At 51.1% G+C, this 16,092-nt stretch overlaps 1 protein-coding gene, 1 long non-coding RNA gene and 1 pseudogene across 5 annotated transcripts in view; 2 read left to right on the top strand and 1 right to left on the bottom strand.

Moving 5' to 3' along the window:
* LOC147825440 (SRA stem-loop-interacting RNA-binding protein, mitochondrial pseudogene) lies at window positions 1–4,165 on the top strand (annotated as a pseudogene).
* Osbpl11 (oxysterol binding protein like 11) overlaps window positions 1–10,592 on the top strand; it is a 67,380-nt gene extending 56,788 nt beyond the window's left edge. For all 3 annotated transcript variants that reach the window (XM_087186833.1, XM_004834930.3, XM_004834931.3), the window contains exons 12-14: window positions 4,211–4,393; window positions 7,907–8,060; window positions 9,167–10,592. In XM_087186833.1, the coding sequence (XP_087042959.1) occupies window positions 4,211–4,393; window positions 7,907–8,060; window positions 9,167–9,232 (403 nt within the window). In that variant the 3' untranslated portion in view covers window positions 9,233–10,592. The remainder of the gene's footprint in view (window positions 1–4,210; window positions 4,394–7,906; window positions 8,061–9,166) is intronic.
* On the bottom strand, window positions 10,218–15,401 carry LOC110348723 (uncharacterized). Of its 2 annotated transcripts, none has more exons than XR_002394197.2 (3): window positions 15,113–15,401; window positions 11,245–11,532; window positions 10,218–10,399 (listed from the first exon to the last, which is right to left on the bottom strand). It is a non-coding gene; the product is annotated as an uncharacterized LOC110348723 (long non-coding RNA). The 2 variants fall into 2 exon arrangements; XR_002394198.2 differs by lacking the exon at window positions 15,113–15,401 and adding an exon at window positions 14,732–14,883.
* Window positions 15,402–16,092: the final 691 nt, after the last annotated feature.

Raw genomic sequence — 16,092 nt, forward strand, 5'->3', positions numbered from 1 at the left:
CTTGGGGAGCTCGGCCGCAGGCTTCCCCACCAACCCCTTGTCATCACTCCTAGTTTCCTGCTGCTTTGTTTTATGCGATGAGATTTATTCATGTTTGCATTTTGCCACATATGTTTTGTCTCTCAAGAGGTGTTCTGGAAATAATGACCGAGATGGATTTCTTCATTTTGTCTGAGGGTTATTCCTTGGCAGTACTGGGGCCTTGCACGTGCCAGCCATGCCCTCTGCCACTGAGCTGCATCCCCTGGGTGTTTTTTTGTTTTTGTTTTTTTTTTTTTTGGTACCGGGGATCGGACTCTGGTCCTTGCACTTGCACAGCAGGCAGCGAAACCACTGAGCTAAATCCTCGGCCCCCCTGGGTTTTAAAGTAGTTGCATTATTAACATGTCAGCTCTTGTCATATCTTTCTGATGAAGTCGCTAACAGCACATACAAGAGAATTTCTAACCAAGGCATATGCAGTCTCTGCCCGATTTTGCCTTGAAGAGAGTTCGGATTTGGATCCAGACCTTAATGGAGGCAGCTTTTGCTACCAACTCAAATGAAAAGTTCTCTAATCCAAAAAAAAAAAATAGATTCTAATCCAAAGAAACGCAGCATGCTGGCACACGCCTGTGATCCCAGTTCTCAGGAGGCTGAGACAGGAAAATCCCCGCAAGTTGCAGGCCAGCTGGGACTACATGGTAAAACCCTGTCTCAAAAAAAACAAAAAAAAAGTCCCAGAGGCTCAGTGGGAGAAGCCAGCACCTCTGGGCACCAGCAGTGAAGCAAGGCAGCTTCTCTGATTTCACCCCGGAGCCGGCCAGTTCTTATTTCCGGCCCTGGCTCGTTAGTCTCCGAGGCATTTGCCCAGGTCCCCGGATGACAAGAGGACCAGTTTGCAGTGTGGTGTCAGGAGGACACTGGCTCTTTCCACAACCCCAGATGTCTATTCTGACTGTCCTTGAAAGTGCAGGGGAAGTTTTGCTACAAACTTTCTATTGGAAAATAGCATATATGCAGAAATATACACATTGATAAATGTTCACAAAGTAAAAATTTGAGCACCTTGGTCTGGATGTGGTACCTCCCAGCACCTCCCAGCTCCCTCGTGCTGGTCACAGTTCCATCCGCCCAGGTTACCTTCCCACACCCCTCCCAGTGCGGGTGACCACTGGCCTGGTATCTCACGCTGTCAGTTTTGCCCATTTTCAGTCTCTCCTTATAAAGGACTTCACACACTGTTCTCTTTCATGTCCAACTTCTTTTGCTTGATGTTACATTTTGAGATTCGTCCATGTATATTTGCAGTTTTTCCTGTTATTGAAGATCATAGTCCACTGGGTGATTGTGCCACAATTCATTCATTCATTCTCATGTGTAGCTTTCAACTTTTCTTTTTTTTTTTTTTGGTACCAGGATCAAACTCTGGACCTTGCGCTTGCGGGGCAGGCACCAGAACCACTGAGCTAAATCCCCGGCCCCCGCTTTCAACTTTTGATGATTGCATACAGTGTGACTGGACCATTAGTTGGTGACTGTATTATGGGCTTCTGTCGGGTAGATCCCTAGGCGTGGGGTTTCTCAGCTGCTGAACCTCATCAGAGGCTGCCAAACCGCTTTAATGGCTAAATCAGAATATACCTTCAGTGGTCTCTGAGGCTGTGAATTGCATGTGGCGGCGTTACTTCCTTACTCCAAGACTGGCATTCAACAGTCCTGAAAAGTGGAGAGAAAGCTTATTTAGCTCTGAGGCACTGAATGAGCCTTTAAAAATAAGGATTTCAAAACACTGAAGCAAAGAGTATTTCTTAAAATAAAGACCATCTAAAAATAAAAGACCTGAGTCTAAAGATGGCAGCCTCTGTAGCAAGGGGTGCCCTGGCACTGCGTACGAATTTTACTCGGCAGGTTGCTTTTGTCCGGAAAATTCCTTGGACTGCAACAGCGAATGAGCTGAAAAAACACTTTGCTCAGTTTGGCCATATACGAAAGTGCATTCTTCCTTTTGATAAAGAGACTGGCTTTCATAAAGGTATATGTTGGATTTACTTTTCTTCAGAAGAAGCACTTCAGAATTCAGTGCAACATGAAAATCACGTAATTGATGGAGTAAAGGTCCACATTCAAGTTCAAAAACCAAAAATTTTGCAAGGGTATCAAACATCTGATGAAGAGAAAGGTTTCTGAGATGATTAAACCCATTAAATAAACACAAAACAGGAAGAAAAAAAAAAAAAAAAGACCTGGCCAGGGATTTAGCTCAGTGGTTTCACCGCCTGCTGTACAACCGCAAGGTCCCAAGTTCAATCCCCGGTACCAAAAAAAAAAAAAAGACCATCTAAGCAGAATCACCAGATGTCAGAACAGTCACCTTTTACCCTGCAGAAGGTATCAGCAGGGCTCATCCTTTGCTGTGTGCTTCTGCTCACTCCTCGCCTTGTGCTGGGCCTTTCCGCCCATGGGCCAGGCTCGGGGCCTCTAGGCATTACTGGGTGCACTCTGCTTCGGCCATGCTGCTGCCCGATGGGGTCCTTCTATGTTGGGAGATTATTAGCACCCAGAACTCAGCGAGGCAGCCCCTTCCCGAGTCCACACCCCGCTCATTTAAATGAGGCTAGAGCTGAAATCTGCATCCCCATTAACATGCTTTAGTTGGTGAAGGTGTTTGTTCCTCAGAGTCTGCTTCCAAGGCTGCTTACTGGAAAGCAGCTGCAGGGATAGAATTCCCAAATCTGCCTCTTATTATTGTCAGTGATACTGATGACTCCCTCCCTCCTTCCTTCCTTCCTTCCTTCTTTCTTCTCCCCTCCACCCTACCCGGGAATCAGGCTCAGGGCCCAGCTTGGGTATCTGGGCCTCCCATTTCTTCACATCAGCAGCAAGTTCAGGCTCTGGTTGGGTTCTGTCTGCACTGAGACCCGGGCTTCCTCTGAGCTTGAACTCTCTAGGGTTGTGACAGGAAGACCAGTGGCTGAGCGCTCACCTAACCCACTGTTCACCTAGGATTTCCCTCTAACTTGAGTTTCCGTCTTCTCTAAGGTCAGATCTGTGTAACCCAGGCTGGCCTTGATCTCACAGTGATCCTCCTGCCTCAGCCTTCCAAGTGCTGGGATGACAGGCATGCGCCACCACTGCACCCTGGCTAAGGGTCAGATATTGACTAAAGGTGCACAGGTCACATTTCTCTGGTTCCTGTTAAGTGAATTTTTTCCCATTGCTTGAGAAATAGCGTGGACAGGTTGCTACCCATGGCTTTTCTCCTGCACGCATCCTTCTGCCTCAGCCTCCTGGGTGCTGGGACTATAGACATGTGCCCCCACACCTGGCAAACTCTCACTTTTAAATAAGGAAGACCAGTAAAAAACATTGTAGTGTTAGAACATTTTTAGTCTCTAATGAAGACAGTGTTAAGGGCCAGGGATGTAGCTCAGCAGCGCAGCACCCGCCTGGCAAGCACGAGCTCCTGCGTTGGACCCCCAGTACCAAAAAAAAGAAAAGAAAGGAAAAGAAAATGTTAAATACCACACTTTGGTTTTTGACAATGAAGTCTCTAGTTCATCTTTTTGTTTGTTTTTGGTTTTGGTACCGGGGATCGAACTCCGAACCTTGCTCTTGTGAGACAGGCGGCAGAACCACTGAGCTAAATCCCCAGCCCTGAAGTCTCTAGTTTTATGCATAGTCTTTTTTGGGTTTTCTTTTTGGTTGTGGTTTTGGGTTTTTTGTTTTGTTTGGGGGTTTGTTTGTTTCTGGTACCAGGGATCAAACTCAGGACCTTGCATTTGCCAGGCAGGCACAGCGTCACTGAGCTACATCCCCAGCCCAGTTTTTTCTTTTTTTGAGACAGGGTTTCCCTGTGTAGCCCAGGCTGGCCTCCAACTCGCTGTGATCCTCCCGCCTCAGCCCCGAGTGCTGGAGTGATGCATGCACCACCACACCTAGAAACCTAGAGTTCTTTCTAAAGATTAAAATTGATCTATGGGGCCAGGGATTTAGCTCAGTGGTTCCTCCACCTGCCTCGCGAGTGTAAGGTCCCGAGTTTGATCCCTGGTACCAAAAAATATAAATGAATAAAAAATAAATAAAATTGATCTTTGAAAAAAGAAATCTCTAGGGAGCTGTCAAGGGAGTCTGTCCTGGGCACCGGCAAACTGCAGAGCATTCTGCTGGGAGAGCTGCAAGGCAGCCCCAGTGTCACTGACGGACGCCTTCTCTTCTCTGCTGCCCCTAGGGTCACTGCGGAAGTGAAGCACAACCTGAGCAACACCGTGGTGTGCAGGGTGCAGGGCGAGTGGAACGGCATCCTGGAGTTCACCTACAGCAACGGGGAGACCAAGTGCGTGGACCTGACCAGGCTGGCGGTGACAAGGAAGCGAGTCCGGCCCCTGGAGAAGCAGGACCCGTTCGAGTCCAGGTACGTGGCCGCCGGCCTGCCCCATCTGTGGCTGCTTACAGGCTGCTCACCAGTTTGCCTCGGCCTCGGCAGTGGGGGCTGCCTGCTCTGATGCCCTTCAGCCCCTGCAGCTCCGGCGTTGGGTGGTATGCAGGCTTGTGCCCCTAAAGACTGAGCAGAAACAGGCCAGAGTCAAAGGATCACTGCTGTGACCAGTGACCACCGAACCCAGGCGCGCAGCGGAAAAGCATGCGCAGTACACAGTGATGGTTCGCAGAAACAGGAGGACCTCAGTGCGCAGAAAGTGGGATACTGTTGAGTGTGATTAGACTCAGACACAGATTAAATAATGAGACATACCAGTTTTTTTAAAGGATACCTTTCAGGAAGTGTGTAAGTGGCCCTCTCCCTGCGGCCAGCAAGGAGGAGGCCCACAGCTTTCCAGCGAGCACAGGGCAGCAGGTTCCAAGATCAGGCACGAGGTGGAAATGCAGCGCTGCAGGAAAAGTTAGATATAATGTTTGGGATTCGGAATACATTTGATTTCCAGGGCAAAATCAGAAGTGTGGAAAATTTGTGTCTGCCACCATGAACTTGAGGGCTTCCCTGGTAAGGGTTTTCTGATGAGATAGGTGGTGGTATTGATGACTGTGATATTTTAAGATGATCAGTCCATGGTATTAGAGAACCATGTATGGTGAGTGATCCATGCACATGAAGCCAGGATTTCCAAGTGGTAGGATGAAAAATAATTGACAGCTTTAGTTTGATACATTGCAGAATATTACTGCACTTGCCAAGTTTTGGCACAGTAATAAAGAACTGAATTATTCAAAAACTCTGTTAAAGGGCCGGGGATTTAGCTCAGTGGTTCCGCTGCCTGCCTCACAAGTGCAAGGTTCTGAGTTCAGTCCCCGGTACCAAAAAAAAAAAAAATCTGTTAAAAATTATTTTTCTACATATATCTCTGTAAAGCCAGGTTTTCTGTAATGCTTTAAAACAGTATATCACAGCCAGGTCCAGTGGTGCACACCTATAATCCCAGCACTTGGGAGGCTGAGACAGGAGGATCACTGAGAGTTTGGAGCCAACCTGGGCTACATAGTGAGTTCAAGGACAGCCTGTACTACATAGCGAGATCCTGTCTGGGGGAAAAAAGGCAAAACAGTGTATCACAGCAGATTGAATGTAGAAACAGATACAAGAATCTATTATTAAAGCAGGCATTAAAGAGTTGCTCCTAAATAGTATTTGCTGAAATTTTGTTAAGAATTTTTTTATGGGGCTGGGGATTTAGCTCAGTGGTTCCGGCGCCTGCCTTGCAAGCGCAAGGTCCCGAGTTCGATCCCCACTACCAAAAAAAGAAAAAAGAAAAAAAAAATTTTTTTATGTGTGTCTGTATTCATGAATGATATTGCTGTGTAGTTTCCTTTAGAAGAAAGTTTTTAACTACAAATGCAGTATCTTTAGTACATAGGGGTGTTATGTTCTGGTTTTTTTTGTTTTGTTTTTGCGGTACCGGGGATCGAACTCAGGACCTTGCACTTGTGAGGCAGGCACCAGAACCACTGAGCTAAATCCCTGGCCCTGGTTCTCCATTTCTTTTTAAGTGAGCTTTGGTAGTTTGTCATTCAAGGAACTGGTTATTTAATGTATCACTTTTTTTTTTTGGTACCGGGTATGAACTCGGGACCTTGCGCCTGCAAGGCAGGTGGCATAACCACTGAGCTAAATCCCCGGCCTGATCTATCACTTTTATTGGCATATAGTTCATAACATTACCTGATTGTTGTTTCAATCTGTGTAAAATATACGGTGATGGCCAAAATCATGCCTTATATTGGTTTGGTTCTATTTCCCTCATCAGTGTGGTTAAAGGTCTGGTTAATTTTTAGTTAATTTTTAGTAACTTCACTCAAAAGAGCTACCTTTTGATTTCATTGATTTTTATCTTTTTCTGTTTTCTCTTTCATTGATTTCTGCTTTCATCTATTTCCTACTTGGTCATAACAAATCATTTGCTATTTGTTAACCGTTGCTCAAAGTGGAAGCTTAGGTGAGGGGTCAGAAAACGTTTTCTGTGCAGACAGGGTAAATATTTAGGTGAAATGCTCTGCAGAGGCTCAGCCACAGCCTCTCGACTGCAGCTGCCGCAGGGAGTCCACAGCCAGGTGTTGCCATGGTGCAGCGACAACTTCCCGACCAGAATGGGGTGACAGTGAGATGCCTAGTGTTTCCCTCATGGTTTTTTCTTCTTTTCTAAATGTTTACAGTGATCTTAGCCAAAAGGCCGAGAAGCTATTTTTACTAAATGTTTAATGCTGTATATTTCCTCTGAGGACTGTCTGATTTACACTTAACTTTTTGTTTGTTTTTTGAGATAGGGTCTCCCTGTGTAATTCAGGCTGGCCTCGAACTCATGGTGATCCTCCTGCATCACCCTCCCAGGTGCTGGGATTACCACGCCCAGCTCAGTTTTTAATTCTGATGCGGTAGGATTGGTTGTCGATGGTTTTGGGGATGGTAGTTTCAGTGTTGCATCTGAGAAACCCCTGCAGTCTCAGGCCTTCTCCTGTGGCCTCTCTAAGGGTGACAGACTTTACACTCAGGTCTGTGGTCCCTTTTGAGTTCACTTCTGTGTGTGGTGCTACACAAAGGTCTGAGTTCATCCAGCACCCTTGTTGAAAACTGTTCTTGCCTCAGAAATCTGCCATGGAAGCTTTCTTTTGCTCGAGGTGGGAGCATTTCTCTCCCTGATGAGTGGCAAACTCCCAGGCAGTGGGTTGAGGCACTCGCAGGGGCTCCAGTCCCTTCCCTTCTCTCAAAGGTGCTTGTCCTACATCATCTTTTTGCTCCATATCTGAAAAACATCTGTTACGTTTTGGTTTGCTTTGGGGTTTTGTGGTACTGGGGTATGAATGGAGGGCTCCATAAATGCTAGGTAAGTGTACCACTGAGCGATAGCCCCAGCCCATTTTACTTTTTTTTAAGACTTAGTGAGACATTTTTGTTGCCCAGACAGCCCTCGAACTAGCAATCCTCCTGCCTCAGCCTCCTGAGTGCTTGGGGTTCAGCCCTGCACCACGTGTCTGGCAGTTTCATTGTTTTGTCTGGTTTCCCAGCTGAAGTGGGAGAGTGAATCTAGTCTCTGTAATTTCCTCAGGCTCTTACATTTCAACTTTTTTGATAATTTCGTAGTTTATCTATTAATTTCTAAGGCTCCCATAAATGAAAACTTTGCTTTTGTAACTTGGAAAGCTACAGGTTACTTTTATTTTTTTTTGTTTTGCTTTTTGTTTTTGGTACCGGGGATCGAACTCGGGTCCCTGAGCTTGCGCAGCAGGCGGCGGAAACCACTGAGCTAAATCCCCGGCCCCAGCTTACTTTTAATTAAAAAGAATCAGAAGCGGCAGCCTTGACGTGGTGCCTTAGGAGCGCAGGTGGGAGGGGACGTGTAGCCGGATTTAGGGCAGGTGCTCCCCGGGATTCTTGCTGAGAAAGCATGTGGGTGAGACGTGTGGTGTTGGGTTCCAGGCGGCTGTGGAGGAACGTGACGGAGGCGCTGAGCCACGCGGAGATGGACAAGGCCACGGAGCACAAGCGCGCGCTGGAAGAGCGGCAGCGGGCGGAGGAGCGGCTCCGAGCCGAGGCAGGCGCGGCCTGGAGGACGCGGTACTTCACCAAGGAGGTGCGCATGCGTGGGCCTCGCCGCGCCACTTCTGTGCGCACGCGCGGCAGGTGACGCGTGTGCCAGGATTGACGTAGCCTAGCCGTTCCCAGGAACTGAGAATGTACGGACCGTGGGCCTCCCTGTGGCCCGTCGCGGGTGGTGGCTTCTCGGCGCCTGGTCCCAGGATCCCTGGCCCCAGGATCCCTGGCCCCGAGCTCAGGGGCCGCGCACAGGCTACTTGGGAGATAGCCTGGGGAGCCCAGCTAGACTGGTTTTAGGGATCCTTGTCACCAGAATCCAAATAAGTGCCGGCTTTAAATGATACTTTGGAACAAGAGGGATGGAGTAAATTTTAAAATAAAATATATAATCGCATTTTTTTTTAATTTTAAATTTTTATTTTGAGACAATGTCCCTAAATTGCTTAGGCTGGCCTAATCATCTGCCTCAGCCTCCTGAGTAGCTGGGATTACAAGTGTGCACTACCATGCCCAACTGTAAGAATTATTCTTAAAACACAAACAAATGGGGCCGAGGATGTAGCTCAGTGGTTTCGCCGCCTGCTGCACAAGCGCAAGGACCCGAGTTCAATCCCTGTTACCAAAAAAAAAACCTAAATGTGTCTGGCGATGTATCTCTGTGGTGGAGCAGTTGCCTGGCACACAGGAGCCCTGGGCTCCACTCCCAGCACCACTAAAGGAGGGAGGGGGTAGGATGAGGACGGAGACTCCCTCTGCCCCGTGGTCTGTCTCGCAGCACTCCCGGGCTGCTCCGTGCCCACCTGCCTGGCCAGCCCCGTCTCAGGCGTGGTGGGCGTCCTGAGCTCGGGGCTTTATTGTTTCACAGAACCCTTTTATGTAAAAACAATTCCATTTCAGTGAAGGTGTTTCTTGTAGCTTTGATGTGTGTGTGTGGGTATGTGTGACTAGGGATTGAACCCAGGGCCCTTGCACTGCCCCTTTATTTTGAGACAAGGTCTCTCTAAGTTGCCCAGGCTGGGCTCAAATTGCAATCCCTCGGTCGTGGGATTACAGGTGTGGGCTGCCGCGCCTAACTTAGATTTTGTTTCTGATTTTCAAAAATATCAGAGGAGTGTTTCCTTAATTTGTTTCCCCTTTTTGCAGGGAGACAGCTGGGTTTATCACAAACCCCTCTGGAAAGTCCTTGCAGCAGCACAACCAGCAGAGTGACATGTGTTCTCCAGGATGTGACCAGATGTGGCTCTTCCATTCCCCACCCCAACTGGAGTCACTGCACTGAACTGCCCCGCCGCTGATCTTGAATGTACCTCCTCGGGCGCCTTCATCCCGCAGCAAGACCAAAGTGTCACACCTGGCCCATGACGCAGCAATGCAAACAACCTGAGCCCTGAGGGAGCTGCCTCTCTCGGCCACCAGACAGTGAGAACCCAGTGACTTCCCTTCTTGGTAGTGAAACATGAGGTCTCCTTTCAGTCTCTAATTTGCTTTGTCTGTCCATAACTGAAGTATTTGCTGCTCTTAGAAACCAGCCACGATGTGGAGGAACCACCCCAGCGGATGGCCGCTGTGCCTGCAGTCAGTGCTGGGCAGCAGCGCCAGCTGAGCTGTCAGCAGTGAGTTCCTGCAGCCACCAGAATCACAGCCGCGGAGTTTTTTCTTCTGAGCATTTTCATATACTTGAAAACAGCACTGACTTGAAAAATTTCAGAACATTTTTCAGTACCTAGTTTTATTAAATATTACACTTGAGAGACAATTTTTTTAAATGTATTCATGTCAATATGATGAGATTTGGGCCTTTCCCAAGAACGAAGGCATTAAGAAAATAGCTAATATTAAAAAGTGGAACTGTTACATTTTCCTGACCTTTTCTTCACCAGTAGGTTAGAAGTCAGTATTGTGTGTACTGGGTCAGTTTGCTTTCTGTTACCTTGGTGCACCCAAAAGTGGAAGCAGGCAACTATTCGTGTTTGTCAGTAACTTATACATGTGACCAGGTGCGTGGAAGTAAGGTGTGGTTCCTTTCTTTTCAAGGAATCGTAAACAGTGAAGAAAAATATGAAATAAAAAGCTATCAGGAAGTTGTATTCAGGTACAAATCATTTTTAATCAGTATTTCATGGAGGCTGAAGAATTGCTGGCAGTTGACAAATAGTGCTGGTTATGGTTCTGTCATTCGTTCGCCTTCCTCGAGTGCACATGCGTGGTGCTCGCCCCTCGTCCCTGCGAGCGACCTGAACTTCAGGAGTGGTGCCTTACGCGTCCTGTCCCTCCCACGTGTCTTCTGACCAAGCATCACGTGTCGTGGGAGACAGCTGCATCCCCATCCTCACAAGGCATTGAGCTCTGCGCTCTGATAAACTCTTCTGCCGAGGGCTTCAGAGGACAAAAACAGGACAATAGTTTTTTCCAACTAATTGTAAATTATATGCAAAAGAATTGGTTTGTGTACAACCATTTTAATGATGCCCTTTGCGTATTTGCTGTGAAAAGCACTGGAAAAAATCTCAAAAGGAGCTGTAGTTCATGTGTTGGGAAAATTGAGAAATAATAAAACTAGAGAACAATACTGCCTTTGTCTGTCTATGAATGGAGAGAAACAAAGCCATTTCATGGGGTTGCCCTGTCTTTGGAGACCACTGCCTTTCTCTAAATTCCTACCTTCATGAGTCTGCAGCTGGAAAGGCCATTTAGTGAGCTTTTTAAAATAAAAATGTTTGATTTTGTTTATTTTCTTTTGTTTTTCACCACGTAGCCCAGGGTGGCCTTGAACTCTCCTGTCTCAGCCTACTGAGTAGCTGGCATCACAGGCATACGCCACTACGCCCCTCAAGAGTGCTCCCCTTGTGACTGTTCCAGAGCCGGGTGTCAGACGGGCACCAGATCTGCCTGCCCAGGGATTTCTGTGGATTGAGAGCCCAGCAGGGCTGTGCACACCTGCAATTCCAACTCCTCAGGAGGCTGAGGCAGGAGGAGTGCAAATTGGAGGCCACCCCAGGCAATTCCATGAGATCCTATCAAAAAAATAGAAAGATGGGCCGTGGATTTAGCTCAATGGTGCCACCACCTGCCTTGCAAGCACAAGGCCACTGAGAGCCAAAAGGCAAACTGCAAACCTCCAGTTTTGCCTGGAATTTGACCCAACAAAACAATGAATCTCCTGTGGGAAAACGTTTCTTTTTTGGAGGCTGCTGAAGTGCAGGGAGGGGAGAGGCACGAACCTTGTGAGCCGAGAAATCCAGAGTCTCTTCTTGGGCCGCTGTGGGCCGGAGAAGCTGTGGGTTTCTGGAGGTTTTCACTTTTCTTTCCTTTTCTTCAGGGATTCGTGGTTTCGCTTCTGGGGTCTCATTCCAGAGACTTTGTTGTATTTACTCTTCAGCTTGGAGCCCTAGTAGGTGAGGGACACCCGACCTGTCACTGTCATCACATCAAGGAAGGAGAGCCAGGCAGAGTCCAGGAAGGGAACGCAAGAGCATTTGTGTTTTCTTTTTGGCAGAGCTGCCTGGACACTGTAAAGAACGTAAAGGTAGGCACTGTGGCCAGAGCTGCAATCCCAGCTCCTCACCCAGGAGGCTGAGCCAGGGGAATCCCTTGGCACAGGGTTTTATGTCAGGCTGGGCAAAGTAGGACACACGGGCCAGGAATTTAGCTCAGTGGCCTTGCACCTGCCTTGCCAAGCACAAGGTCCTGAGTTCAACCCCCAGTACCACAAAAAAAATTAAATTAAATTTTTAAAAAGTAGGATACACACACATACACAGGAGCAGGTGAGTGAATGAATATAAATATAAAATGTGAGCTGGGAATTTAGCTCAATGGTGCCACACCTGCCTCAAAAATGCAAGGTCCTGAGTTCGATCCCCAGGACCAAAAAAACCATGCAAATTAACGCACATGGGCTGCCCACGCCTGAAACCCCAGTTGTTTGGGAAGCAGAGGCAGGAAGGTCACATTGAGACCAGCCTGGGCAATTGAGTGACCAACCTTGTTTTCCAAATAAAACGAGGGACTGGGGATTTAGCTCAGTGGTTCCACCGCCTGCCGGCCTCACAATTGGAAGGACCTGAGTTCTATCCCCAGTACCAAAAATAATAATAATAATAAAGGCATGATGTCGCATGTCTGTCTGTGATCCCAGCATTCTGGGAGGCTGAGGCAGGAGGATGCCAAGTTTGAGCCCAGCCTGGTCAACTCAGCGACTTAGCAAAATCTTGTCTCAAAAAAAAAAATCTCTGGCTGCAGCTCAGTGCCAGAGTACAGGGGTGGGGTGCTGAGGATGTAGCTCAGGGCTGCCTAGCCTCAGTCTCCAAATAGAACAAAATGAAACAACCCCAGACACCCCAAAGATTAGAACTTAAGGAAAAGCAAGGAGAAAGAGAATGAAAAGGGAAGAAGAAAGAGAGGGCAACAGAGACAGAAAAGGAAGGAAGGAATCAACAGCTGGTCCAAAGCCCCACCCAAAATTAAATCTGAATGAAAAATACACCCAGCTCTGGGGCTGCGGCTGAGTGACCGGAGCTCACCCAGTGGTGCCAGCCCTGGTTCACCCCAGCCTCGCATCTGCAGGCCTCACCCTGAACCTGCCACACGCAAGGAGGGTGCCGTGTGCTTTTGGGTTCCAGCCGTCCCCAAATTGTTGCTTGCCCTCGATTTTGTCTTTGTTTTTGTTTTGGTACTGGGGGTCAAACTCAGGACCTTGCACTTGTGAGGCAAGTGCAGGCAGCGGAACCACTGAGCTAAATCCCTGGCCACCCTTGCTTTTTCAGGACAGCTCACAGGGACAGCTGGGTGACCTCTAGGTCTTTCAACCCACTGGTGAGCGTGGGACGCCCACTGCCTCCCTCTTCTGGTTATCCCTTGTGTCCAAGCTTGACTTTGTTACTGCTGTTTTTTGAGACAGAGTCTCTCTATACTATGAAGCCCAGACTGGCCTTGAAATTGTAGCGATCCTCCTGCCTCAGCCTCCCAAGTGCTGGGATGACAGGTGTGAGCCACCACATCCGCAGGGCTGACTTTCAATAAGTTGAAGCCAGGCTGCTGCTCTGTTACCAAGGAAACCTCTTCCGACCAAGGAACAGGTCCTCTAATGACAGTTTTGTACCAAGCTCCCCACAAATGTGCATTATGTGCTGGGTGAGAGGGCAGCTCCCTTTCCCAGGCCGAAGGGCTGTCGGCACCAAACCCCAGTGCACACAGAGCAGGCCATGGCCCACACTGATATTAGGTGGCTGCCCGAGGGTACAGCCGGGGGACCCACTCCCTGAGGCCAGGTGAGCTCCCTCTGCTACTCTACTGTGACCCACACAAGCAGCTTTGCCCCTGGGCCCCTGGGCCAAGCACACAGCCCAGTGTCTGCCCCAGGACCTCGTACCAAGCAGGGTCACCATGGCAACAGCGCATCGACCAGCGCAAAAGCAGCTGCCTCAGACCAGCTCCCCGTGTCTACGAGTGGGTGAGCAACCTGCACTGGGTGACTCTGCCTCCCAGGGATAGAAGAGGATGGAGAAGAGCCATCACTGTGCCCCACTGCTTGCCACAAGCCGCCTATCCCTGCGGCACCTCTCCGGACACCTCCTGCTTAAACCCCAGAAGGCAGGCAGGATGGTGAGGCCCATACTGACTGAGGAGCAGGATCCAGTGAGCCTCCCCTCTGCACCCCAGAGGGCCTGTCCTCCCTGAGGCTCCTCGGGACACCTGCGTGGCTCTTCCTTCCTGAGCCTGACTGCAGTCTGCTGGACAGCAGATAGGGACGGTGGGAATCATCCTTTCACCAGCGACACAAATTAGACAGGGGTCTTTAGCCGGGGATTTTAGCTCAATGGCACTGCGCCTGCCTCAAAAAAATATAAACTTAGGGTCCTTTGGCGACCTTGGAGAGTTATAGATACTCCTCCTCTAACCCGAGCCTCACTGACTGTTCACTGACCATCGGAACAATGGGCAGGAATCACAGGGCATCCATACTGTGATGCTTTAATTAACAGCGGGGTCCCCTGGTCCCCAGCATTTCCGAGTCAGCTGTGAGGCGCCCTGCAGACCCGGCGGAAGGGTGGCCAGCTGCCCAGGACGAGGGCAGCGGAGGGGAGGGGAGGGGAGGATCCGGGGCGGGGGGGGGGGCAGCTCCAGCCCTGGTGTGCGCCCAACCGTGTCCCAGCCCCTAGAGCCTCGAGACCTCCCTCTCTGCGAGGTTCCAGCTCCGGGGCCGCCGGCGGGGAGCCCGGCCACACTCACACGCTGCCCTGGGATAGTCGAGGGCCTCGCGGGCTCCTCGGACACTGCAGGCTGACAGGATTCACAGGTGGCGGATTCCCGCGGCAGCCACCACCTCGCGGGGTCCCCCTGACCCCGCCCTCGGCGCCACGCGGCCACGTGTGCGACGCCCCGCAGGACCCGGGCGCACTGGGGTCCCGGGAGCCACGGGGATGGGGAGGCGGTGGCGCCGTGGGCAGGAGGCGGGGAGGCAAGGACCGGACCAGGGGGACCCGGCCGCGACTCGGGAGGGAGACACCCCTGGGAGGCAGGGTCGGGAGAGACGAGCCGGAGACCCTAAGTTCCCGCTCTTTTCAGCCGCGCCCCGAGCGGGACCTCGGCTTCTGCGCACCGGGGTGGGAGGGGCCTTTATCTCCGCTGTAAATTAGCTGCGTTCACCGCCCGCGCCCCCGTGGCGGTGGCACCCTCCCACCCTTGTCACCCTCCCCAAGTCCTAACCTTTGACCCCAGCTCCCGCCTTCGCAGTTCCCTGAAGGGTCCGCACTTCCGCGGAACTCAGTCTCACAGATCTGACCGCAGGCCGGGCTCGGGCCCCACCAGGGGGCGCAGGGGACAGAGGCGGCCTCGCCGTCCCCCTGGCGGGTTGGGGACCCTGCCTGGTGGCGCACTTTGGCGTGCTCTTCTGACCCCTATCCCCGCGGGGAGGCACCGCGATCACCGGCCACAGAGTGACCGGCCCGGCCCGGCACGGGGTGGCCAGGGGGTTGCGCCCCTCGGAGTGGCACCAGCAGGGGAGGCGATCCGCGGGAAGGCGGACGCGACCGTACCCTCTGCCCAGGAGCGCCCGCCCTGGGAGACCCGGCCTCCGAGCGCACCCACCTGGGCAGGGGCGCGGGCCCCGCCGCGTGTGGCCGGAGGGAGCCCCTGGAGGGCCGCGTGGAGGGCCGCAACCAGAGACACGGGGGCGGGCTCACACCGGGGCCAGGCGCTGGCTGCGAGAGGCCAGTGCTGTGGGTGGTAAAAAGAATTTACCAAAGGCCAAGGGATACAGCAAAGCGAAGAGTTTCGTGGTCCACTGCAGGAGGGCAGCAGTTAACGGCGTGGTGTTGCACACCAGTCATCCCAGCACTAGGGAGGCTGAGGCAGGAGAGTCGCTGTGAGTTCAAGGCCAGCGTAGGCTGCATAGTGAGACTTTGCCTCAAAAAAATAAAACAGGAGGGCCGGGGACTTAGCTCAGTGGCTTCGCTGCCTGCTGCGCAAGCGCAAGAACCCGAGTTCGATTCCCCGGTACCAAAAACAAATAAAATAAAATAAAACAGGGGCTGGGGATTTAGCTTAGTGGTGCCACGCCTGCCTCGCAAGCACAAGGTCCTGAGTTCAATCCCCGGTACCGAAAAACAAATAGAACCAAAAAGAGCAGTGGGGGAGCCCAGGAGAGGACCGCGCAGTCGGGGTGGAGGCCCGGATTCTGTGTTTGGCTAAGGTGAGGAGGGCCCGGCAGCATCACCCAGGGCCGCGTCTCCGGTGTCCCCGTCCAGCTCTGAGCCCAGCCAGGTGCTGTTTGAGGACAGAGCCGTGCGCTTGTCCAAGGGCCAGCGTCCTCGGGGGAAGACTGATTAACAGACGGCTCGGGTCAGGGCCAGTGACCTCGGGGTCAGAGGATCGTGTGCCGCGCTCTGGCAAGGGGAGGACGTGGTGCTGGGGACACGAGGGCCCGGTCCCTAGGTGAAGTGCACGCTTCTGGTTCCGGTGCACGACCTTCGAGGCAGAAGTTAATGTTCTGCTCCAGAAGCAGCGCCAGGCTGCAGTGTGGCCTTAGAGCAACCGGGACGTTCTGCAATTCCTCCACAACCATTTTA

The sequence above is a fragment of the Heterocephalus glaber genome, unplaced genomic scaffold (assembly GCF_053883595.1).
Source record: "Heterocephalus glaber isolate CG9 unplaced genomic scaffold, H.glaber_assembly_v1.0 deba00001504, whole genome shotgun sequence".
Classification (NCBI taxonomy): Eukaryota; Metazoa; Chordata; class Mammalia; order Rodentia; family Bathyergidae; genus Heterocephalus; species Heterocephalus glaber.